The 25,151-nt window shown below is 40.8% G+C and overlaps 1 protein-coding gene across 1 annotated transcript in view; it reads left to right on the plus strand.

The window, feature by feature from the left end:
• Nucleotides 1–9,311, plus strand: part of AFF3 (ALF transcription elongation factor 3) — a 276,318-nt gene extending 267,007 nt beyond the window's left edge. Inside the window, exons 18-21 of the mRNA XM_056862161.1 lie at nucleotides 3,438–3,531; nucleotides 6,522–6,571; nucleotides 8,256–8,470; nucleotides 9,115–9,311. Of these exons, the coding sequence (XP_056718139.1) occupies nucleotides 3,438–3,531; nucleotides 6,522–6,571; nucleotides 8,256–8,470; nucleotides 9,115–9,236 (481 nt within the window). The 3' untranslated portion in view covers nucleotides 9,237–9,311. The remainder of the gene's footprint in view (nucleotides 1–3,437; nucleotides 3,532–6,521; nucleotides 6,572–8,255; nucleotides 8,471–9,114) is intronic.
• The last annotated feature ends 15,840 nt before the right edge of the window (nucleotides 9,312–25,151 follow it).

Raw genomic sequence — 25,151 nt, forward strand, 5'->3', positions numbered from 1 at the left:
AATAAAGGATCATCTTCAGGCAGCCATCAGAATGCTAATAAGGAGGGGAGCAGACGAACCTTTCGTGGCAGGGGTTTTCCCCCCAAAGTTGCAGCACCCTCTTCTTGTGGCCACCCATTTTAGATGGCACAGGTACACAGAGGAAGGCTTCTGACTTCAGGTTTTAAGTCAATCTATATATAAGAGAAGGTGATTTTGAGACAGTTTCTGGATTAAATTGTGTGGGTTTTGACCTGTCTGAAAAAACCCCAATGGCCTAGAGCCAGGCTGGCAACCAGTTCAGGGAACATAAAATAGGAGAAGCATGTTCCTGGCAGCTTCCCATGCCTTCTGGCAGCTGCCTTCTGTACTCGATGCAGAATCTTAGAATGGCTGGTTTTCTTCACCCTAAATTTAGTGCAGGTTAAATGAAATTTCCCTACCTAGAACATGAAAAAAGTACTCCTAGATGGATGTCAAGGCACTGTTGTTCTAGAGAGACCCATCTGATATGCATACATGATGGGGTGCAAACAAAGATCTATTGAACCTTTTCAGCAAATAAGTGAACTCACTTCTGCGAGATGCATATTAGGAAGAAAAATAGGAAGACATAATTGGAAGATTGTCAAATAGAATATTATTGACATAAACTGAATAGGTAAAATGAGAGTACAGCATTGCCTGACACAATATGAACAAAATCTTACTTTCTAGAAGTCCATTTTACCATATCTAACCACATATCAGTATAAAGAGCCTTGATAAGGAATTCCACAAGCATACTTGCACATCTGGATGTACATCTGCATTGTGATGCTTATCTTAGACCTATTCAAATAAGGATGCCCTCGGCCTTAAAAAAAATTCTGATGGACTTTATTCTTTTTTTCATTTTAAAAGCAGTATTTAAAATGTATGTTAAAGCTTTCAAATAAATACTGTAGAGTACTGTGGTATAAAAATATAATTTTCTTGCCATGGTGGCAAAAAAAATAAATCAACAGGGATTTCTTACCATACTAAACCTGGGAAATGGTTCCAACTTGTTTTTTTAAAGAGACTCTCCATTTGAGGGAAATGGGAGTTGTGGTGGTGGGGGGGTGTAAACAATCCTGCAGAGCAAAAGTACATTAGTGCGTGGGATTTAATCCAAATGCAAAAAAAAAATGGTTTCTGCATCTGTTTAAGGAGAAAGGTCAAACAGAGGGAAAGCGGGCGGAGGACTCATTCTTACAGCACTAAAAAGCAGCTCTAATTCACTGGCTGTCAGACAGCAGATGAGTTGTTTTCATTTGCATATTCACCGTACCTGGGAAGGTTACAGGATGAGAGTTATGAGGACTCTAAGCTCTATTGTGTTGTCTGGCTCCATACAGAGCAAAGAAGGCATTTTGCCACAGAACAGGGCATCGCTTTTTCATCTCCTAAGCAAAGGCTGCCCTCTAGTGGAGCAAGGTGGGATTCAAATCACCAAACTTAAATCACCCCAAGAAAAATAAAATAGGTATCACAAGCCAAAATAATCTTAAACATGTCTGTGTTCACTTTTGATTTTGAATGGTATCATTAAATTGGCCTTCCTTAAGAGTATGCCTGGGAAACAAGCAACCAGAAGTAATCTTCTAAAAAAACTTCTGATGAAACAAAAAAAAGTTTTTCTTCCAAATTTAGCAATCCCGCACTTTCCATTTTGTGTGTTAAGTGCCGTCAAGTCGCTTCCGACTCATGGCGACCCTATGAATGAAAGTCCTCCAAAATGTCCTATCTTTGACAGCCTTGGTCAGATCTTGCAAATTGAAGGCTGTGGCTTCCTTTATTGAGTCAATCCATCGCTTGTTGGGTCTTCCTCTTTTCCTGCTGCCCTCAACTTTTCCTAGCATGACTGTCTTTTCCAGTGACTCTTGTCGTCTCATGACATGACCACTTTCCATTTACAGATCTTAAAAGAAGGGGTTTTTCAGAGCACTAATGCCTTTCTATAGACCAGACACAGAAACGTGGATGTTCTGCATTTTAAAAGAAACAGTGTGACAAAAGGCATTGAGCGTAATTTAGCCGTAGCCGCATCCGCCAGTTAGGATTAGAGTTCTGGGACGGTTAGGAAATGACAAGTTAGAAAATAGGGGGGTGGGGAGATGGCAGCTCCCAGGATCAGGTTTTTTAAAAGAATTATAGTAGATCTCAGACTGGCTGGGAATTATTACAGAAAACAGTTACTGTATTCTCAGCTAAGGGTAGCGGAGGAAAGTTACAGTCTTTGTAGTGGTTGAGCAACTTATGTATCAATCCTGCCTGGATGCAGAGTCCTTGCCAAGTGTTACAGCTCTTTCGCACTTCAGTACTGAAGAGTGTTTACACTCCAATGAAACCATGCTGTAAAACATTCCTTTCACCTCAAGCCTGAATGCTTAAAATGTAAATATATTTTTTTGTTTTAAAAACAAATCCTTTACTTCTTGAGCATTTATGGCAATGGGCTTAACTCACCCCATGCATAAGACAGAGTTTTATCAGAAAAACACAACAGAGCCTATTTTGTTCCCAGGAAAGCCCTGTTAAAATATCCTTAGAGAAAGATCTAAGCAGGCAGATAATCCTGGATGGGTACTAATATAAGGTTCTGGGGATCCCCCATCCCAGGACATCATAGGCACATTAAGGCCTTAGGATCCCACTTTGTCCATGTAGCATTTTGACAGACTTCAGCGTTGCTGATATGGTGAAGCCAGTCCTTACAAGCCACATGAATAATGTGCTGATCCATCCCCATGACAATCTACCTCTAATTTACACAGCATGTTAAAGGAATCACAGCAACCATGTACATCAAACTGTCTGCATGGAGAAATGCTGTGCCTGTGAAGTCTCCTTTTTAATATATAATGCTACAGCACCAACGCGTGACCATTTCTGTGTGCGCAGGTCCTTATTTTCCCCACAGCTCTTTACTCTGGAACTGACCCCTTGAGGCTGGCTCACATGTATGAATAGCCTCAAATCAGCTGCTCCTTGAGGAATAATGCCCTGGAGGGTTTCCAGAAAATGGCTGTGAGTGCAATGGAAGATTTTGATGAGCACATGAAACTTTGTTAACTGCCTGATGACTACTCATCTTGTTTTGTTTCTTTTGTTTTGTTGGAGAGTTGAAGGGGACACTAAATAGTAATCATCGCTTGCAAGGTGTGTTTTTTTGTTTGTTTGTTTGTGTACCACTGCCTTCTGTAGCTAGTCAAGTTTTGGCAGCTTTTTTCTATAGGGCTTCCCAAGCTTGCAAAATTGGATTGGCCACAGGTGATACAAGTGTGTGTTCTATAAGCCACAATGGCTTTCCCATTTTAAACTATTGTCTGCCTCCAGCCTTTTAAAAATACATATATAGAGTACTACAAGGCTTTTTTCCTTTCTTTTTTTCTTACCTTCATTATTAATAATGTCTCCCTCTCATTTCCTTACAGTTACCGTTGTTTGGCACTTTTATACTGGAGGATGTTCCGACTCAAAAGAGACCATGCTGTAAAATATTCAAAAGCACTTATTGAGTATTTCAAGGTAACTTTCTGGTCTTGGAGAATGTTCAGGCATATTAAGGATACAATTTATCCTGTGACTGCTGAAAAAATACCAGCAATTTCACTGAACATATTTACATGCGAAGAAAGTCCAAACCAAGCTACATGTTGTGGGAAGATGCATGGGGACTGCAAACAATATTGCTCCCAATAATATATGAAGTGACATCATTGGGTTAATAGTCCCCCAGTTCAGGAAGCAACTACCAATGAAACAGAGTTGGCAGGAGAATAAGCAATATTGTCATTTTTTTCCAGCTATGGATTACTGGAAAGGCCCAGGTCAGCACCCAAATGTTTCTGCATAACATGTTGTTTGGACCTAAATACCACTATAAATGATGGGGATGGAGTCTGGAAAAATGTCTGGGTGGCAAAAGATAGAGAAGAGTTCCTTTTTCACCGCCAAAAAGGCTATGCCTGACAGGGTGTGACTGGGAATGATGGTGGGCTATAAATATAATAAATAAATAAATATGTGGGGATTGTGAGGTCCACTGTGACAAAACCTATGTGGGATGGAGGCTGCAGTGATGAGGGGGATGGAGCAAGATGGAGCGGAAAAGCTGACGGCACCCACCGTTAATGTGTTTAGATTGCAGAACATTGGGCTGGAGTCAGTATCCATTCCAGTTCTACTTCAGTGGACGATCTATAGATTCATTGATGACTGTAATCCAGATGGCAACACCAAAGAGGATAATTGGGGTAATTTTCAGGTTAAAAACCTGAATAGCCCCTGGAATATATTTGCCACCTTTGGTGTGAAAAAAATTGACAATAGCACCAACCCCAGGTTTAATTTTGTGGGACACTGCTTTTTGATGGGCATTCCAATTTAGGTTATGGGAAAACAGAATGCCAAGGTAAACAAACTCCTTGACTTGGTCAACCTCAAAGCCATCTAATACCCAGCGAAAAAGAGGCATTTTTCTCCTCTTAGTGAAGATTTATGATATCTTAGATTTATGATGGTTTATTTTAAGACCTTCCCTAGAGCAGTACTCAGAAAAAGTTTGCAAAGATCTTTTCAAACCAATTCTTGTGCGGGACAGGAGAACTGCATCGTCAGCATAGAGTAGAATTGGGGTGGAATGGCTTGCAAGCTTTGGGGGGTGGCAAAACTCTGAGAAATTGGTTGCCATATCATTCAGGTATAGATTAAACAAGAGAGGAGCAAGGAGGCAACCTTGTCTAACTCCCTTGGCCAGTTCAAAAGGCTCGGTTAGTTCTCCTTGGTTGCCACAGCGAACCTGAGCTGTGAGGTCAGTATGAAATTGCTGGATAAGCCATAGTAACCTCCTATCCATAGTAGAATGTGATAGTTTCAACCATAGCCTCTCCCTCAGGATGGTATCAAAAGCTCCCTTAAGATCCATAAAACCCACATAAAGGGTGCCATTTCAGGGGGAGGAATATTTCTCGGCTAGATGGGAGAGCACTAAACAGTGGTCCATGACAGACCAACCCCTTCTGAAGCCAATCTGTTCCCAGCCAAGGATGTCATTACTCTCAACCCAGTCCAACATCCTCTTTAATAAGTAGGAGGAATACAATTTGCCTAAGCAAGACAAAAGGCTGATTGGACGATAACAGCTTGGGTCAGAGCGCTGACCTTTTTTAAAGATTGGGACGATAATGGTATGTCTCCAAGATTTTGGAATAGCTCCTGATGCATTAATTTGTGTGAATACAGGAGCAAGAATGTTGGCCCACCATTCGCTGTTGACTTTAAAAAGTTCGTAGGGAATTAGATCAGGACCTGGGGCTTTGCCTGAGCGTAGGCGATCAATGAGCGGTTTAATGTCCTTAGGAGACACATCTGGCCAGGAATTCAGCAAAATAGAAGGTGCTACAGGTATAAGACCCTGGTTTTCCACAGAGTAGGAGAAGAGACTCTTGAAATAAGCTACCCAGACTGAAGACGGGATACATGCGGGGACTCTGATATAGCCATTACTTAAAGAATTCACAGTCCGCCAGAAGGTTGAATTATCATTGTTGTTTATAGCTGTAATCAAGCTCCTCCAATTTTTATATAGGGCCTCTTTTTTCCTCCAGTTTACCAAGTCCTTGTAGTTCTTTTTAATAGTTAACAATTCCTTCAATAATGAAATAGTGTTGTTCCTTCTGAATTCTCTATGTTTCCTGGTTATTGCTCGTTTGAGTAGTCTACACTCGCGGTTAAACCAAGAATTTCGTTTGTATAGAGCGTGCAAGCTTGAGGTGATTTCTTTAGTAAATAGAGGTTTAAATAAATCAATTAATCTGAAAAAAACATTTAAGACAGTAGCTGCAGACTCTTGCTCAAGGAGGGCAGCTTTCAACAAAGTCACCTCCAAAAGCTGCATTTTGCCACGCACCAAGGAATAAAGCTCAGGGCTCCAGTAAACACGAGCTAGGGCTTTTTGGGATTGGTGCAATATTTGATGGTAGGATGGTATTAAGTGTGGAACACATAATTGGTTGATTGAAAGATAGGGAGATGGTCACTGCCCATGTAATCGCAGACTTCCATACTACTGATTAGAGGTAAGAGATCTAATGAAACCAGAAAATAATCGATAACACTGGCACCATTTTGGTTAAAAAAAGTGAAATCTCCATTAGCAATTCCATTACAGGAATGTCCTTCTGAACATTTCTGTTTTGCATATTTTGTGGAATGATAGAACTGTGGGAGCCTTCCTGACTTCCTCAGGCAGGCCATTCTACAGGGTGGGAGCCTCCACAGAGAATGTATACAGAGTGGGCGGTAGCCAATATTAGTTTTGCATTAGTTTGCATGAAGGAACCTTTAAGATCTTGTTCAGATGACTGAAGCTGCCGTGACAGAGCACAAGGTGTCCCCTAGTAATCTGATATGTAGTTGCATGCACACGGACTGTAAACCTTTGCCCTTGCCCTTCTTCAGTAGACACTTTTTGCACACCCTTACTTCAATTATTTGTAATTTCTCTTTCTCTGCAGAATTCAACCAAAGTGGCTCAGGTGCCATCTCCTTGGGGCACTAGTGGAAAGTAAGTTCATTCCTCCACTATAGCTGCTACATTCTCATCCAGGCCACCCACTTCCAACTGAAGTCTGAACACTGGACAGTAATAGTACTTGTGTTTTGTAATTTCCTCCAAGATGCTTGTATTCAGCTGTACAGTTCCAAAGACTGAAGGACACTTCAGTCATCAGAAGAGAGAGCTGGCAATTTCTGTGGATTCCCTGTTCCCACTACAGACTCCCATTTTGTCCTCATGCTGTTCCTGGAAGTCCAGTGATCCCCAGAAACAAAATTTGATGGGAGGACTCAATGGAGGGGAGAGGAGGGGAGGGAAAGTCCCATTCTGCAAGGTCTACTCTGCAAGCAATCTCATTGGATACAAGCCAGTGTTTGTAACTAGGGCTTGGATCCTGACTGAATTTTCCATCAGCAGAACTTCTCTGCCCCCTGCTCTGCCCCTCTGCTCATTGATCTCCTGAGGGATAGAAGGTAATGAGGAATGGCAAGGGGGGCTGCAGTAGGAAGGGGGATTTGCTGGGAAATGCCAACTGAGGTCTGGACCCAACCCTAGGAATGCTTCTCAGAACAACAGCTCAGTGTATGTTCAATATGAAGGGCACCAAATCCCAGTCCTCAGAAAACTCTCTGTGTTTCAAGCATTTCTATCACATTCACACTTTATATTTTTGTGTGTAAAAATTATCTTTAAAATGTACTGTATGAAAATGATTTGATTTACTATTATTTCACTAAATTCTCCAAATTTCTTCTTTTCTGGTCCCTCTGAGAAGCTACAGCTAGGGGTAAGGAGGGAGGTTAATGACTCTCTGACACCAGCACAGTTGATCCTCCATTTTTCATGATGATGATTGCTTATAATCTAAAAGCAAAGACAAAAAAATAAGGAGCAATTGGTTTAGATGTGAAGAGAAATTAAAGTCCTCCCCGGTCAAGGAATAATAGGAGCTGACTGACAAAAGTCCAGTTCAGGAATGCCATACTAATGACTGTGTGTGTGTAAAGTGCCGTCAAGTGGCAGCCTACTTATGGCGACCCTTTATGGGGTTTTCATGGCAAGAGACTAACAGAAGTGGTTTGCCAGTGCCTTCCTCTGCATAGCAACCCTGGTATTCCTTGGTGGTCTCCCATCCAAATACTAACCAGGACTGACCCTGCTTAGCTTCCGAGATCTGACAAGATCAGGCTGTACCATGCTGCCTTCCCTCCTATACTAATGACTAGGAAAATACTAAATTAAGCCAAAAAACAGAAGCTGCTTGAGGCAAGGAGGAGAATGTATACAACAGTAGTACATTTAACCATCTTGATAACACTTTGCCAGTCCCAACTACATGGGATGGCAATTTAATTGCATATTAAGAAAAAAATTACGAGAAATAATGTGTGAAAAGAGGCAGAAAAGCAACACGGAAAGCAGTGGAAGACAACAATCTGGCAATCACATCATCAAGATTCTCCATAAAACCTGAGTTAAATTCTATCCATTTCAAAGTAAACAGCTACTATAGGAGCAGCCAAGGACTGTTTTGTTGGCTTTGCTGTGAGATCTCTGTGTTCAGCAAAACCCCACAGAAGTTGTGACTTTAAAAGAGCAACTATGCTTGACATCAAGCAGGACGCAGTGTGGGCAACACCCAGCTGAATGATCACTTTAGGTTTAATATTCTTTTATAAACTTGGTTTTTCAGGTATACAGGAACACCCTCTCCTCTTTCACTCAGCCCTTCTCCTGTGAGTTCCGTGGGGTCCCAAGGAAGCACTGGAACGCCTTCTCCATCATCCATAATCAGCATTCCACAGCGAATTCATCAGATGGCAGCTAATCATGTAAGCATCACCAACAGCATCTTACACAGCTACGACTACTGGGAGATGGCTGACAATCTGGCCAAGGAAAACCAAGGTAAGTCATTATTAACTCAAGGTTCATTGCTTTCAAATAGGTTTTGTCATAAGGAGGAGGAGGAGGAGGAATTGGTTTTTATTTGCTTTCTCTACTACTTAAGGAAGAATCAAACTGGCTTACAATCACCTTCCCCTCCCCCCACAACAGGCACCTTGTGAGGTAGATGGGGCTGAGAGAGTTCTGAGAGAACTGTGACTAGCCCAGGCTTCATGTGGAGGAGTGGGGAATCAAACCCTGTTCTCCAGATTAGAGTCTGCTGCTCCTAGCCACCATACCACACTGGCTGAGGGGGGCCACAATATCACATAACTAATAACAAGTCATTCGGTGAAGTGCTGACCTGAGGGCTAGCCTAGGAACTGGCTAGAATGCTGGACTAGGACTGGAAAGATCTGTCTTCAATTCCCTGCTCAGCCATGAGACTCACAGCAATCCCTGTGTCTCAACATAAGTTACTACACAAAAGGTGGGGGGGGGGAGGATTCCTCTAAGGATTGTTTTTTTCATTTTAAATAAAATTGTTCTATGGCTAAAAGTTTGTATTAAAGGTAACACAAGCCTTCTTTAAAACTTTTGACTATAACCTAAACTTGGACAACTTTCACAATGTGCTGTAAGCATTACTTTTTTTAATTCCCTAGGTTTCTTTAATGATTTGGATGCATTGATGGGACCTGTTACCCTGCACAGCAGTATGGAGCACCTGGTTCAGTACACACAACAAGGACTTCACTGGATAAGGAGTAGGGCTCAGTTGTCATAGTGATTGTGTGCTGCTCATCTGGACATTAGACTCTCCCATGGACAATTCAGTTATTCTAGACACTGTGCTACAGAAATACTCAACAGCATTGCTTCAGATAAATGTGAATACTTCTTCTGATGCTAAACAATATTTTTCCAGAGTGCAGAAATAAGATGTGTATGTATATTATGCAATGTTTTTCTCTTCTGATACTTTGTCTCTCCAATTTAGCTCTTCTGTAAAAAAGAGGACATGGATGCACCCCACATACACACTCTCTTGTCCTTCAGTACTTAGAAAACTAAACCAGAATTTCATAGGTTGATTTAACCAAGTACAACAAAACATACTCTTTTAGTTATGAAAAGCATTTTCCTCTAGACCTTTAAACGCATTCATACATATCTGCTTAATTGTAACCTTGGAAGAGGTGAGGTTTCTTGAATTAGACCAATTGCAGGTTATCTGTGTCAAAGCATATTCATTTTGTGTGGAAGAGGGACAGGCAGCTTCTGTCCATTCTGTTATCCAGACAATGGAAGGACCTGAGGTCCAGAAATGAATTTTCCATGCGATCTCTCACCCGCTCACTCACTCACACACCCACACACATGTTCCTCATGACTGGTCAGCTCCTTATATAATAATGGTGGTAGAATGTAGCAGTCACAGTAAAGGCTTCCCTTTAATGGAGCACATGCACCCAGGCATAGCACTATATACAGATATGTGTGTTTATATACATGGCAAATACAAAATCTAGTCTTTACATTCAGTTCTCTTTATCCAGGAAGTTGGATTTGCTACTTTCTGTACTCATACAGCTTCCCACTGTATTCCTCTTCTTTAATCTATGGCTTTCATGATCTGATATTTATACATTGCCTTCAGCGCCTGCTGACTAGTTATTAGACCAAGGCAGTTACTCTAGCAATAATTAATTTTAATGGCAATCAGAATAACAGCTCAATCCTGAGGGGGAAGTAGTTGGATTGGGCCTGGGGATGGCACTGCCATGCTGCCTCCTGAGTGGCTTGCCGGCTCAAAAAGAAAAAGGTTTAAAATGCTATTTTTGAGGGGGGGGAAGTGAAACTCCTCCATAGAGTTTCACGGGGCTACGTGGGTCTTTTTGTTGGCGCAAGTTAGGGGGCAATCCGAGGTGAAAGTCAGCTCCACCCCTGTGAATGCCAGAGCAATCCCTTGTTTCAGGGAGATGCTGCTGCAGCGGCAGCACTGGTACTTGAGCATGGTGGTGCTGCACCGCTCCCCAGAGCCAGCGTGTGGCCCTGCGCTGATGTTCATGCCAGTGTAGCCGGTGCAAGTAGCACTTACGCCAGTGCAGGGGTCACGCTGGCTCCTGAGCCGGTTCACCCTCCCCGTTTCAGGATTGCTCTGCAAGTCAATCAACTAGCACACTTCATAATTTTAAAGAACGGTGTAGTGGCAGGTTAAAGGCTCATCGTTTTCTTGTAGCATAAGCTTTTGTGAGCTTGAACTTTTTTTTGTCAGATACATGAAATTATCACCTAAAGGACAGGTACATACATTCAGTACAAAGAGAAGAAAGTAAAAGAGAAAATGTTACAAATAATTGAACCATGTACAAGGGGAACACTAGGTGTGTTTGTTCTGTGCAGAGCACAAAAATGGGTGCAGAATCTTTTTGTGGGTATTTGATCAGTGTTTGATAGTTATTTTTTAAATCACATAATATTAGTCACTTCATTCACATTAGATTCCTCAATATCTTCTTTAGAAAAAGGAACCTAAAATCAAGGCCATACTGAAGTGTGTTGCATGACCAAACCGTTTTTTCTTTTGCTAATGTGCACACTGAGCTGGAACTTCATTGATTGATTTTGGCACTTCAGTTTCCAGTGCCAAAAAGACAAGACATTGAATGCTTGCTTGTCTTTTTGACAAAATAAAAAATTAAGTTCAGAAATATATGGGATTCTTCCCAAGAAGTACATATCATTTATGGAGATTTTAGCCCACGTTTTCAGAATCTTGCCTATTTATTTTATTCATTTATTTAAAACATATGCATGCCACCTTTCCACCAAATGTAGTGTTCCCAAGGCCTATGAACTTTACAAAAGAGACCCATAGAGACCCTCTAGATGCCACATATTATCTAGCATTACAGCCTATTAAAAGATCTGAAATAACTTAAACTGGTTTAATTCTGGCTTTGAATAAAGAAAAAAGAACTGCCATTTGGTTACTATGTGATCAGTTTTCTAGAAGTCTAAAATGAACGGCAGTTATAATAAAATAAGGGACAGCTTAATGACAGTGGTATCCTAAACAGAGTATACCCTTCTAAGCCCATTGGCTTCAATAGACTTGGAAGGGTATAAATTGGTTTGTGATTGTGCTGTGAGTGAAAATCCAGTGGGTCACACTAATAGGGCAAGTGGAAAAAAGGGCTTAAAATCAAGCAGATGCTTAAGAAGTATAATTGATTGTTAATTACCTGCTCTTTGCTGATGAAAATCTGGCATCGTTTTCTGGACTGGCTTTGATTAGAATTATCTTGGTTTTTGAGCTATTTTAATGCTATTCCTCTGACAAATCAACTGAGTGGGTGGTTCTCTAAATTTTCTCATACTGTTTTTAAAACCATTTGGCCCTAATAGATTCCTATAAATTCTGATTGGTATAAATGTTCTTTTGCTCTTTATCAAACAACTATGTATACCTCTGTTGTTACTGGGTCAAAACAGCTACCCAGGATCGAGGCCTTCTTGTAAGAACATAAATATGTATACAGTATAGACAATTCATAACACTGACCATTCTGATAAATAACATTCCTCTGTACTCACAGAGTACAATATTCTATGTTCATATCATTTCTGAGTAGAGTAGCTGTAGCAAAACTAAATTAGTGAGTCACTAATTTACTTTATTGCTGTAGCCCCATTAATGCCAGTGGACTTCATTACTTGGGTTATCAACAATCAGATGGTGCCAGTGAAAATTATCAGAAAATTTCTTCTTAATGTGTAAAGCAAATTAGCCGTTAATATCTCACATTTGGAACTGTGCATTAGCATTTGGATGTAAATTTCCGCACATTATTCAAGCTGTGATATAGCTTTGCATCATGAAAAGGGCATGACTTTTTTAAAAAAAAAATGAAAACTGGCATTCAGACTTGACTAATAATATCTTTAATGTACCTACTTACAAGACTGCAGTCATCACTATATTTAATGTATGCACAGTATGCTGACTTTTTAAAGCCACATTTTATCAGAATGAAGCCGGTTTACAAACTCACTGGGATTAAGCAGCTCTTGCTCTGCTCAATAGTAGACGTGAACCTGGTAGTAGATACAAACATGGTAGCAAGCAATCATAATTCAATTTTATAGACATTTTAGAAGATGGTTTTTAAAAAGTGAAGGTTATCTCTTTTAACTCTCCTACATTCTGAATGTCACTGATCCATATTATAATCAAAGACAAGATTATATTTTATTCCTATATTATACTGTATCTTTAGTTAATCCTCTTAATTTACAGAGGAATTTCCCCCATAACTCTTGTAGAAATTTCTCTTTTGAACAGTGATAGACCCCCAAACACAAACCCATAGGAATTTTATAAACAATAATTTAATCTGTGGTCACAATGGTGTGCATATAACCATATGATAAATTACTCACTTGTGGCATGTGATAAAGAAATTTTTACAATGGATCCACTACTAATTGGAAATGATGGATGCAATAGATCATTGCATTTCCACATTGTTGCAAGCGCTCAGTAGTAAACTGATGGCCACCCAGTGTCTGTCACGTAGAGGACTATACAATAATCCAGAGGTCCTCAACTTTTTTGAGTCTGTGTGTACCTTTGGAATCCTGACACAGGTTGGTCAGTGCAACTACTAAATGGCTGCCAAAGAAGCTGGAGCCAACCACAAAATAGCTGCCAAAGGAAGTAGAGCCAACTACAATATACCGTATTTTTCGCTCCATAGGACGCACCTTTCCATAAGACGCACCTAGTTTTTAGAGGAAAACAAGAAAAAAATCTTGTTTTCCTCCTCTAAAAACTTGTCTTATGGAGCGAATGCCGGCTGGGCGCGTGCGTGTCGGGACGGCGTGAACCGGCATTCCCCGCCCCGACGGCCAGCTGGGAGGCAGGCGGGGCCTCACAGAGCGAGCCGGCGCATGTGCGGCCCCGCCCTCCTCCCAGCTAGCCATCGGGGCGGGGAACGCCGGCTTGTGCCATCCCAACGCGCACGCGCCCAGCCGGCTCTGTGCGCCCCGCCCACTGGGAGGCGGGCGGGACGCACAGAGCCGGCTGGGCGCATGCGCGTCGGGACGGCGTGAGCCGGCGTTCCCCGCCCCGACGGCCAGCTGGGAAGCGGGCAAGGCGCACAGAGCCGGCATTCGCTCCATAAGACGCACGGACATTTCCCCTCACTTTTGAGGAGGAAAAAAGTGCGTCTTATGGAGTGAAAAATACGGTAAGTGCCAAAGGAGCAGAACCAACCATAAAATGTCAGGGAGCGAGGTTGTGCATAACTCTAATAGTAACTTTTCAGCATTTTAGGCAGAAATGATGATTAACAGGATGCCTTCTAAAGTGAACACAGTTTTAAAAACACTTGTGCATATACACAGCTTACCTTCAGTCACACAGTTGTGGTGGCAGCTGCTGCCAAAGCAGTTTTTTAAAAATCTGCACAGCGAATCAGCTCTCCAGTGGCCAATCCTGAGCCCTGCTGAGCAAAAGAAAACTCACCTGGCCCCACCTACTTTTTAAAAACACTTGGCAGGTACCAGGAAAGATGTTGCCAGTGCCATGGTCCTCACAGGTGCCACAATGGGGCCCCCTATAATAATCACTCTTGGGGAAAAATATTAAGATTACAATAATTTGCCTGTACATAAGTAGTGGTACCACTGCTGCTGTAGGAATTTAATTATCTACCAGGTCAGATATGCCCTTGTTTCTGGAAAACCTGTAAAATTACACAGTGACCATCAAGAATGCAAAGATATTAAGTTGAACATATAAACTTGAAAAGAGAAGGGGATGCAGCAACAATATCCAAAAGTATAAGTTTCCGTTTAATGTAGTAACATTTCCAGTCTTTAAACAATAGCAGTATTTGCTATTCTCCATCCAGTGAGTTAATGGTTCTGTTCCTACAAATCTGTAAGTACTCATTTACACTGGAGCATTTTGTAGATGTTTGAAAAATCTTGTTGCAACCATGCCCACAGCAAGCCAATCATGTGGCTACCACCTCATGCATAAAATTTCAGCTGATGTCACACACTGGCAATTGCTTAAAAAGAGATTGTAGTGGCATGCCCAAAAAAAAAAAAAAACCCAGCTAAGCAGAATAGATGCTTATCAACAGCGCACCATGTGTGGCCTGTAGAGAGTTGTTAATGTGGTCTCTCAATTTTATTATCATATTTTCTTATTTTGTGGCTTTTGAGAATCTCTGAGTACATACAGAAAGGTGACTAGAATACATACATATTACCTCCCCCCCACATATGCGGGCTTTTCAAGCATTTGCCATGTACTCATATGAATCAGCCATACGTAAAGAGGTTAATCTGACTTGTGACCAGCTCATTAAATTATACTTTAGGGTTGTCAGGTCCCTCTTCGCAAGAGGTTTTTGGAATGGAGTCTGAGGTAGGCGGGGTTTGGGGAGGGGAGGGACTTCAATGCCATAGAGTTCAATGGCCAAAGCGGCCATTTTCTCCAGGTGAACTGAGCTCTATCAGCTGGAGATCAGTTGTAATAGCAGATCTCCAGCTACTACCTGGAGGTTGGCAACACTACTTTACTTACAAGTAGTCCCATTCATCTTTGCACAAATGTTTGCATGGATTAATATAACACGGGAGCCCAGGTCATGGCAGGCAACAGTTCCCAAGATCACAGTAGCACCTTTTCTAAAGGCCCCCACCACAGAAATCACAACCAGCTCTGTCTGAGATCATTATCAATGCAAATGCTTATCTACAGCCAATGAGTAGTGCTTTTGTGCAGAAAAACTGTTGTGTGCAAATTTACCTGTTTACATTAGTTCAGGTTTTTTTTGTGTATCCATAATTAATTTTGCATGCCAAGGCAGATGTAATAACCACAGCAACTTTTGATGAATTCTTGTTTAGACTTGTTACTTATTTCCATTTCTTTCTCCCTTATATACAAAAATCAGTAGTTTCATATGTACGGCTTTTATCTTGGTGTCAGAATTGTTGGGGGAGGGGGAAACAGAGCAATAGGGTGCTGAAGTTTTCCATAGGTTTTGTATCTTTCTGTGAGTAGCATCAACACAGCACTCCTGTCCACGTCATTACAACAGGCTTATTTCTATTGTTTACATTAACCGAACAAAGTAATAAACTGGAGTATCCTGTACAGTAATTTATGCTTAAAGTATGTACATACTGATATATATTGTAGCATTTTTAATGGTTTGACGTGCTTTATTTATTGGATCTGTTGGCATTTTCCTCCCAGTCTACATGGGTGTTTCAGAGGTAATAGTAACACTCAACATACAGCATGGGCAGCTATCTTGTTGTTACTTTCCAGAATCTCTTTTGTAGACTAATTTGAAGCTATGGCTCCTGCATTGTGATCACTTTGGGGAAATTCAGAATTTACACCATAACTCACTTAAGTAACCTTAGCAATGTCAGTGTCCACCCAAATATATAGCCAATTATGAAGGAAGCCATTTATACACCATAACATAACCCTCAAAATCATATATGTTGCTAAAATAGACAGCAGCCGCTTTTTCATTTTGCCTCTGAGACCAAAAACAGGAGGCTGTTAATACTAAACCAATCTATAGGAAGGCCCTGCTGTTTCATTTCTGAAGCAATACTGATGGGCTTGAAATGATGTATCATACAATGGTGGTTTATTGATGTATGCAAGTTTTTACCAGGAGGAGGCAAGTTACATGCTACTTATAGTTTGTTTCCTTTGTTAGAACTACATATGATGTGAGTAGCTTGTAGCTTCCTGGGGAGTTTTGTCTGAGCCAAGCATGTGATGGATGAGGGAAGCTAGGTTGCTCATGACCTTGCTGGGCTCCCCAGTTTGGGAATGAAAATTACATGTCTTGTCCTTTTCTGCCTCCTGAAAAGTATCACATTAGTATACGTAGGTAAGCAGTTGCATTTAATTTCCATCATGGTTACAAAATAAGATACTCAATCCATCCAACCCATTTCAGGACAAAAAGAACAATGTTAGAGATTTGTTTGTTTATAGTTCTGTTACATAGTTAAAGTTCATGTGTATAAAGTGATGAAATTATTGACAAAGATCGCTTTGTGTTTGGCAATGTTCCTGTTTCTACCATTCATAAAAAACTTGTGTAGCACAGTTGATGGAATGGTGAAAACCCTCCTCTAATGTAACAGAATGGGCCTTAAGGATTTGTTTTTAAAAGCACTTTTATATTAAAAAGTTAATATTAATTCATCAATAATATTACTTTTTTAAGTGAAAATAAACCATGAATTCAAAATCTTTACATCTCAATTTTGCCGTACCATTGTCTTATTGAAAGCATCCTTCGGAATTAACAAGTCACCATTTGGTGGTGTTGCCTGTGTTGTCTGAACCTGTTACTAAACACTGAATCAGTCCAAGCACTGCAGACAGAGAAATGCAGTCATGAGAAATTATTCTGCAGAAACAGTTAAGCAGACCATATGGACTGGGAAATGAAGATGATTCCCCCCCCCCAGTATTTAGCACTATTTTATTTATTTATTTAAAACATTTTTTGACATTTTAAAATTGAATATATTTTATTAACATGTTACATCCATCTTTCTGTTACAGAGTCCATATATCAAAACAAGTAGAGAACCATCAGGAAATGGGAATGCTTTTTTGTGGGATGCTAAAGAAAAATAAACTAAACCCACCTTCATATTTCACATTTATTCACAATGCTTTCTAAGTGTGGAATCTGGATTGTCATTGTTTATTATTTTGTACCTGTAAAGCTAAACATTGCTGAACATCTACCACAAACCATGAGGCTGATTTTGAAACACTTGCAACTACATTTTCATTTTGCTTCCATGCTGTCCCATTTCTTTGGGTAGCTAAGTTAAGCTGCATTCTCTTCGGCAGTCCCTTTTTCTCTGTTTCCATACAATTACTCCTTTCTTCTCATCATCTGCTCCCTAATTTTTAAGAAAACGTCAATGGCTGAAAGAGCCATTAAACTCATAAATAACACTTTCTGATTATTCAAAGTATTTAACATAATGATTTCAGCAACCATTGCAACAACCTTGTGATGTAGGGCTGCATTACTTCATAGTGTAAATAGTGGATTGACAGTGCAATCCTAAACAGGTCTACTCAGAATCCTACTAAATCTATTCCGTAAAGCTTGTGACTGAGATGAGATTTTGACCAGGGGCTCCACAACTTCTAATTACTACTCTTAACATTTATGCTAAACAAAGAGGGAGGAAAGACCACAACAACTAGAATCCAGGACAGAGTTAGGCTTTTGTGTGCAGACATCACAAAAAATAAACCACCAGAGTTCAGACAGCATTTGGGTTACCATAACAAACCCAAAATGGAAATGCAGGAGATGTTGACTCTCATCAGAGATATACTATGTGGAACATAAATTCAGACCATAAGATATAAGGATAAAGCCATAAAACAAGGAAGAATTCAGAGAGCATTACCAATAAAGGTGGTTCTCTGCCTGGAAGCACAAACTACATACCACTGTTTCCTTTCTCAGAAACCTAGAGGCCATTCCTCTTTCCTCATAAGTTTCTTGAGTTAATAACTGTAGCCTAGGGCAGTAGTTCTCAACCAGTAGTACATGTAACATCAGTGGGATGCTCAGGTGTTCTAAGTGGGACTCAAGAGTTTTCATAACAATTATTAATAATTCACTCTCCCTCAGTTCTCATGGCCACCTGCAAGTGTGAGGTGCTGTCTCCTTCCAACCATACCTGCTAAGGATTATCATCTGTGTTGTTTTGGCATGCTAATAGTAAATAACCTTGGATACTCCGTATTTCTCCTTGCCCACCAGCAAGCGCCTTTGAAGTGCTGCTTCCTGCTGATCCTACCTGCCAAGGATTATCCATTAAAGCTGTAGCAATAAGATTTACTCACAACAATACTGCAATTTTTATGTCCTTAAATCTTACCATCAATGATAAATATAATCACAGATTGCTCGTATATAATTGACCTCCTTAGAAAAAAAGTTTTTTGTTTCTGTCATGGTTCTTTGACAAAGTGATCGGTAGGACATAAGACTTGAAAGGTTGAGAACCACTGACCTAGGTAACACAAGATACAGGATCACATTGGGCTAGGGTTGCCAAGTGCCAGGTGCCCGCAGCGACATGTCACTCCTGGTTTACACCCGGAAGCACCAAATCACAAGGGACATAAATGCATCGCAAGGGGCCTTTTACCGGGTGTAAATGCATCACAAGGGGCCTTTTACCACTCAAACTGGGAGTTCTCCTTCTCCTTCGGGGGGAGGTTTTAGGAGTGGAGGTGGGGGGGTCGCGCTCGCCCAGAAGTGCTGCATCGCAAGGGGCCTTTGAGTGGTAAAAGGCCCCTTGTGATGCATTTTACACCCAAAAGTGCTGCATCGCAATGGGCCTGAAAGCAGAAATTCCCTCCAAGTCACCAATGTAGGACCAATCCAACTAAACCTACTTTCCCCTACTCTCCCTTTTCTCCACAGTATCTTTATGTTGATCACTCTCCCACACTTTCTTCGTGGTATATTACAACCCCAATTGCAAAAAACATAATTTTAGTTCTAATTTAGCAATGTTTCCAAGTATACAGCATCAGCAATGTGCCAGCAAAAGCCAAGGTAACAAAGGGTTCAATGATCCAATCATGCATTTCCCGAAGCCAGCAAGTGTAGGATCCAAGATCAAGAAAAGCCTATTGCTGAACTTACCTTTTCCCAGGCCTTCGGTCCCCATCCCACCCCATGACAAGTTAATTGCATTAGAATAACCTCATCAACAGGACTCATTTCAATGTATTTATCACAGTTTGTGAGCATAAGGATACATGCATATCCTAGAAAGCCCTCACTGGCGATATCCTTTTACAGCATGCAAATATGCACAGCCAGGACAAGGAGGCAGCCAGCAGCAGGAGAGGGGGAAGGCAAGTCAGAGCCAACAGCTGAGATAATCATTGTGTTGATATTAATATTAATTGTTAGGTTTGATATAGCATTTTGAGCTATACATACATTTTGTTGGTAATCCTTGCAATAACCCTGAGACTGCAGACATTCTACCTTTGGGCACTCAGGTCAAATGTTCAAAGGTAACTGGGACATTACACCTAGGGATGCCAACCTCCAGGTAGTAGCTGGAGATCTTCTGCTCTTACAACTGATCTCCAGCCAATGGCCACTTTGGCTTTAAAGTCCCTCCCCTCCCCAGGCTCCACCCCAAAAACCTCCTGCCGGTGGCAAAGAGGAACCTGGCAACCCTTCCCACCCTCATAGGAAGCACACACTGGGAAAGGGAAGGTCAACCTGGCCCTGGCCATTGGGCAGAGAATGAACATCTTGTATGACTGATTGTTGCTGCCCTGCCTGCCGGAAAGAACACTGGGCAGCCCTGGGCAGCAGACATGAAGGGTAAGACCATATGCATCAGTCTGTTGTTTGGAGATCCTTGATTGAAGAGTGGGGTATAAATCTGCGAAATAATTTTCCTCGTACTGAAGATGGGGGGCACTGAAAAAGAATGGCTTACCTAGGTCACAGGTTTCACATTCAGTATTTTTATATTCAAATTACTATAAAATTTACATTAAAAAGCTCTGTTTCTCCACTTTTGACAAGAAGTATAAATCAGATTTAAATTTGATCCTGCTGTATGCTTACTCAGAGGCCATATCTTCTAAGCTAAACTTCCAGGGAGGGAAAGTGGCATGGTATAGCCTAATCTCATCAGTTCTCAGAAGCTAAGCAGGGTCAGTACTGGGAAGAGAGACCACCAAGGGAGACTCTGCAGAGTCTTGCCTTGAATGCCCCTTGCTGCGGTCACCATAAGCCAATTGCGACTTGATTACACTTACGTATGTATATAAGCATCCAAAGGTCCATCTCTTTACCAATCACATTTAAAAGGGCAGAATTGTTTTAAAGGGCTTTCTCATATTCTAAAATAGTTTGTGTTTTTAGTATTTTTTTCCCAATTTTGATTGTATGTTTTACATCTGTCATCTGTTTTCAAAGGTCAGAAGGTATAGGTTTGGGGGGGGGTTTTTTGCCTTGTTTGGTTTTGTGGAGTTACCTTTGGAAAAGTATTCTGGAAGCTTCAAATTTGTAGAAAGCTTTCTTTTTTAAAGTTTCAGCTGGTGGGCAGGTTTATAGAAGAGCAAGCTTAAGTTAGGTGTGCGTCAAACATTTAAGGCTAGAGTTCAGCTGAATGCTGCCCAACACCAAGGGGGTGCATTCCCCTGTCCCACTGAATACACAGGCAGGCATAGGGGAACTCCCTTCATCAGTAGATGCCTTTCGCTGCTCAACATGTTTTCCTGTCCATCTCATTTTTTTACAATTCAATTTATTTTAAAACTTTTAAAACTGTAATCAGACCAAGCCATTTTTTGACTAAAACTTTCACTCAGTTTCACCCCCCCTTTCCTCTGGATTTTCTTCACCCTAACTGAACCACTTCACTTCCAACAAGGGATCCATGGTAGGTAGATACCAAGAGAGAAACTTGCCTTCAACTGGCTTTTAACTCCAGGAGCCAGATGCAAAGTTCTCCAGTAAAAGTTGTAGCCAACTTTAATGCATGTAACTTGACATATTTTCTCCTTTTTCACCATATAATTTGTATTATATTCTTCAACTTGCTCCAACAACATAGTTTTGCTTTAAAAAAAATTGCAGCTGTGAATCAGTCTGATGGGTTTTGTAATTTTTACACAATAACTCTCACCCATTTATTCTCACACACATTACCTCAATTTTGCTCTTTGTTCCTGAACTAATTACTTCCCATTTTCTCCACTGAGCAGTATTTGCCATCTGCCTGGCTCATCATCTAAACGACTGTGATCATTTTGCACCTGTTTTACCATCACTTGAGCATTTTCACCATCAGTGATGGGGTGGATTTTATATAAGCAGCTCAGCCAATTAAGGTTTGAAGCCAAAACATGTGACTAACCCAAATCTATATGATTCACAAAATATAATATCTCTTGCAAACATTTTCAGCTTTTCCAAATGGTCTCATGAGGCAGACAGAGCTGAAAGCAGCAGCCATAATATGGCAGGAAACCTGTTTCTCGGAGGAAAATGATGATCAAAGAATACTGTCATTTTGGGAAGTTGAAGCTGTGGTCAAGCAGCCCTGCCCTGCAGCAGAAATTCCTGCACAAAAATGATAAGAAGCTTTCCACAATGTCTAAGGTGGCTGGCTCTCTTTGCCATTCCCAGGACGATAACTTCACCTTAATATTATTTATTTATTTAATACCCCGTTTTCGCAGCTTACATCATTCACCTCTCCTCCATATTATCCTTACAACAACCTTGGGAGATAGCTTAGGCTGACTATACCTCATTGACCCAAGGTCACCAGTAAATTTCCATAGTGGAATGGGGATTTGAACCTGGGTCTCCCAGATCCTAATCCAACACTCTAACCATTGCACCACACTAGTAAGCTCAAGATGTTCATTCCCTTAGTATGATGGAATCACACTTGTTCAGCCCAGTGCTGGCTAATGTACATGACAGAAGAATTATTGCCCATGAATTTGTGTGGATACATGTGTTTTATTGGCTTATGCTGTATCAATAAATCTGAATCTGAATTTGTGTGTGCACTTGTAGGATTAGTGTGGCCAGAATATATGTTATGTGGCTGGATGGATAAAGCCAGCTTATTTCTGATCCTTGTGCAATTATTATTAGAACAAAATTATATGCACACATTAGAAATCCTCAGTATATACACTACACCAAACTGTCGTTTGACATTACATGAGTGAATCACAGGTTCATACATCTTTTTCCTTTTTAGATGCTTGAATTCCCTCCTTTTTGTAGCAAACCATTATTTGCCATTTTATTTGAATAGCAAATAGTGGTTTTGCTCTTGCCCTCCAATCCAGGCCATGATTCTAGTAGATGATTTGGATGTAATGGGAAATTATAGTTTGCTGTGAAACAGAAAGCCAAGAGATAATTGGTATACACAAGAATGGGAGAGCACATGAGGGCAAGACAAGACTTGGATTTTACATCTGAAATGGGTCCATTGCAAATATTTGAGCCAAGGGCTGAGTTCAAGAGTCTAGGGTATTTTTCTCTTTCTTGCTCAAAACCCCACCCAGAAATGCTAGGGCTTTATTTAAATGTTTTTGTATTAACTCCCACATCTTGTGGTGCAAAACAAACAGCTTTTTCCAGCAGAAAAAAATTTACATTATGAACCGGACGAGATGCTAAGATGTCCCCCAAGTTCATAACACTAAAACCACACCCTAGAGTCTCATGATGCAAGGGTGACTTTACAAGTTAGGGTCTTACAATTTGTACGGTGATGACCAACAGGGTTCTAACAAGGGCAAGGCAAGTGAGACACTTGCCTTGGATGCACAAAGCCGAGGGGCGCAGAAAAAGCATATTGCAACTAAAATAAATGTTATTATTAATCTTATTATTAATGTATTTACCTTTTTACCAAAATAACTACTATGAAAGTATGGGGGGGGGGCCTAATTTTATATGCCTTGGGCGCAAAATTAGCTAGTTGTGGCTCTGATGACCAATGTCCTTAGCACTCTTTCCAGAAAAGTAGAAGCATTCCTCCTAGCGAGCGGAGGAAAATTAAACTGTCTGGGAGAGGGTAGCTCCTGCAGACTTTCCTGAGGTGCCAAGAAAGAAGGCTATTAGAGTACTTATTCCAGCTACTAGTAATGATTTAACAAATATTAAGAGAACAAAAGAAGCTTTGCATAACTGCCTTCATTCCAGCTTAATCCAGAGACAGAACTTCCACTTCAGTCAAGAAAAGAGCCACTTTCTCTAGTTCAGGGACAGACTCCTCCATCACTTGAGGTTAGGGTGGGCAGGATTTCCAAATTCACCTGGAAATTTCATGTTAAAATATTTCATGCAAAATATGGCACAATTTAGAAATGGGATAATCGTCCTCTGCTTTGAGAAATTTCACTAAACTCACTGGAAAAAAAATTTTATTCAAAATTCCTTGGATGTCTCGCCCAAGCACTACATTCATCTTGGAGAGTTCAGCTAGGAAAAATTCACTGGAAGCCATAACAGCCATCTTGTAGCTCCCTCTTGTTTTTACATGCAATTAATTATTACAGAATGAAAGAAAATAGGAACTATTTAGTTTGGCCATTTGTAATTATTTTGCTTTAGAAAAAGGCTGCCTAAATTGTTTAAAAGGAACATTTGCTCCTGCAGTCACTCCTTGTGCCCATTAGGTGTCAGTAAAAGCCAACTGCATCTAGAAACAGGCATCCTTATCCTTTAGTTTTCCCTGCGACTGCGACAGCGTGTTAAACATAGATTATCCTCGCACTTTAATCCCCAAACGTATCCATGTCTAAATCAAACCGCTGGAGCAGACAGCAGCTAAGAATGTCCTGTAATGAATGATACTGATAAAGCAGGTACGGTGCGGCAATGCAGGAGAAGTCTGGGGAGGGCTGCAGCCTGCAATGCAGAACTGTCTGGTATGACAGATGTGATCAGACTAGTTTTGGTTTATATACAGCGATAGTAAAGCCATCATAATTCTCTCCATTATGTTCAGCTGCCACCACAAAACTTTGGGTTACAGATTAATCTATGCTATATCCTCTGTTTGCATGCAGGACTGTGTTCCAGGTGTGAGGTGATTATTATAAAAAGTGGAATCTACACGTACACAATCCTAGAATAAATCACATTATCTGGTTTTCTCATGTGATCTCTGGTAGCATTTTCAGAATGCTGAAAAAGAAAACAATACTGGACTTTTAAAAGTGAAAGTTCCTTGTTCCGAATAATGTTTGTATCAAAAGGAGTTGAGTTTTAAATTATTTTTGCCAAGTAAATTAGGTTTAGGAATACTTTAGAGTCATTTTGTATGGTATACCCTCTTCGGGACAAAGACTCCATGCTGTGCCCTCTATATTCACATGGTGAGATTTACATTATGGACTAGTGAAAGATCTAGCAAGTTTGCCAGGTTGGGGGATGAGGAATAGGTACCCCAGATCTACTTTGTTTCACACTAGTTTTCCAAGCACAGCTGACCTAATTCCTCATGTTGCTCTGCTCAATATAATTATCTCCCTGATTCATGAGATAACGAGATGTGGGGGGAATCTTCCACTCCATACCCTCTCTTTCCAACAGTGTGGCTGTTTCCACAGATGTAGCAAGGGAAGGGCCAGCCCACTTTTTCAACCATAGCAACACCTCTGTGACCTCTGGGACAGGAAAAAAGCATACTACCCGGAGATGTGAAGATCACACTCATTTCTATTTTGCTGGCTACGTAATTATTGGATCTGCAAGCCAAGTTGCCATTTGTCAAGGCTGTGTATTTACTCCATTTCCAGTGGCAGACTGGGTCTAAAAATATTGGTGGCCAGGAGACAAAGGGGGCCCACCCACAACTATAAGGCTATCATTTAATTTTTATTAATTTTTATTTTTAACATGTTATCTAATGTTTAAGGGGGCCCACTTGCCATCGGGCAAGCTGACACAATGGCCAGTCCGCCACTGTCCATTTCTATAAAGCTTTGCCCTGTAAAGCAGTGTACAATCTTTTTTAAAAAAACAGAAGCACGATTACGACCACGTCCCCCCCCCCAAAAAAAGCCCACCTGAATGACACAGCGTTA

This window comes from Euleptes europaea, chromosome 16 (genome assembly GCF_029931775.1).
Source record: "Euleptes europaea isolate rEulEur1 chromosome 16, rEulEur1.hap1, whole genome shotgun sequence".
Classification (NCBI taxonomy): Eukaryota; Metazoa; Chordata; class Lepidosauria; order Squamata; family Sphaerodactylidae; genus Euleptes; species Euleptes europaea.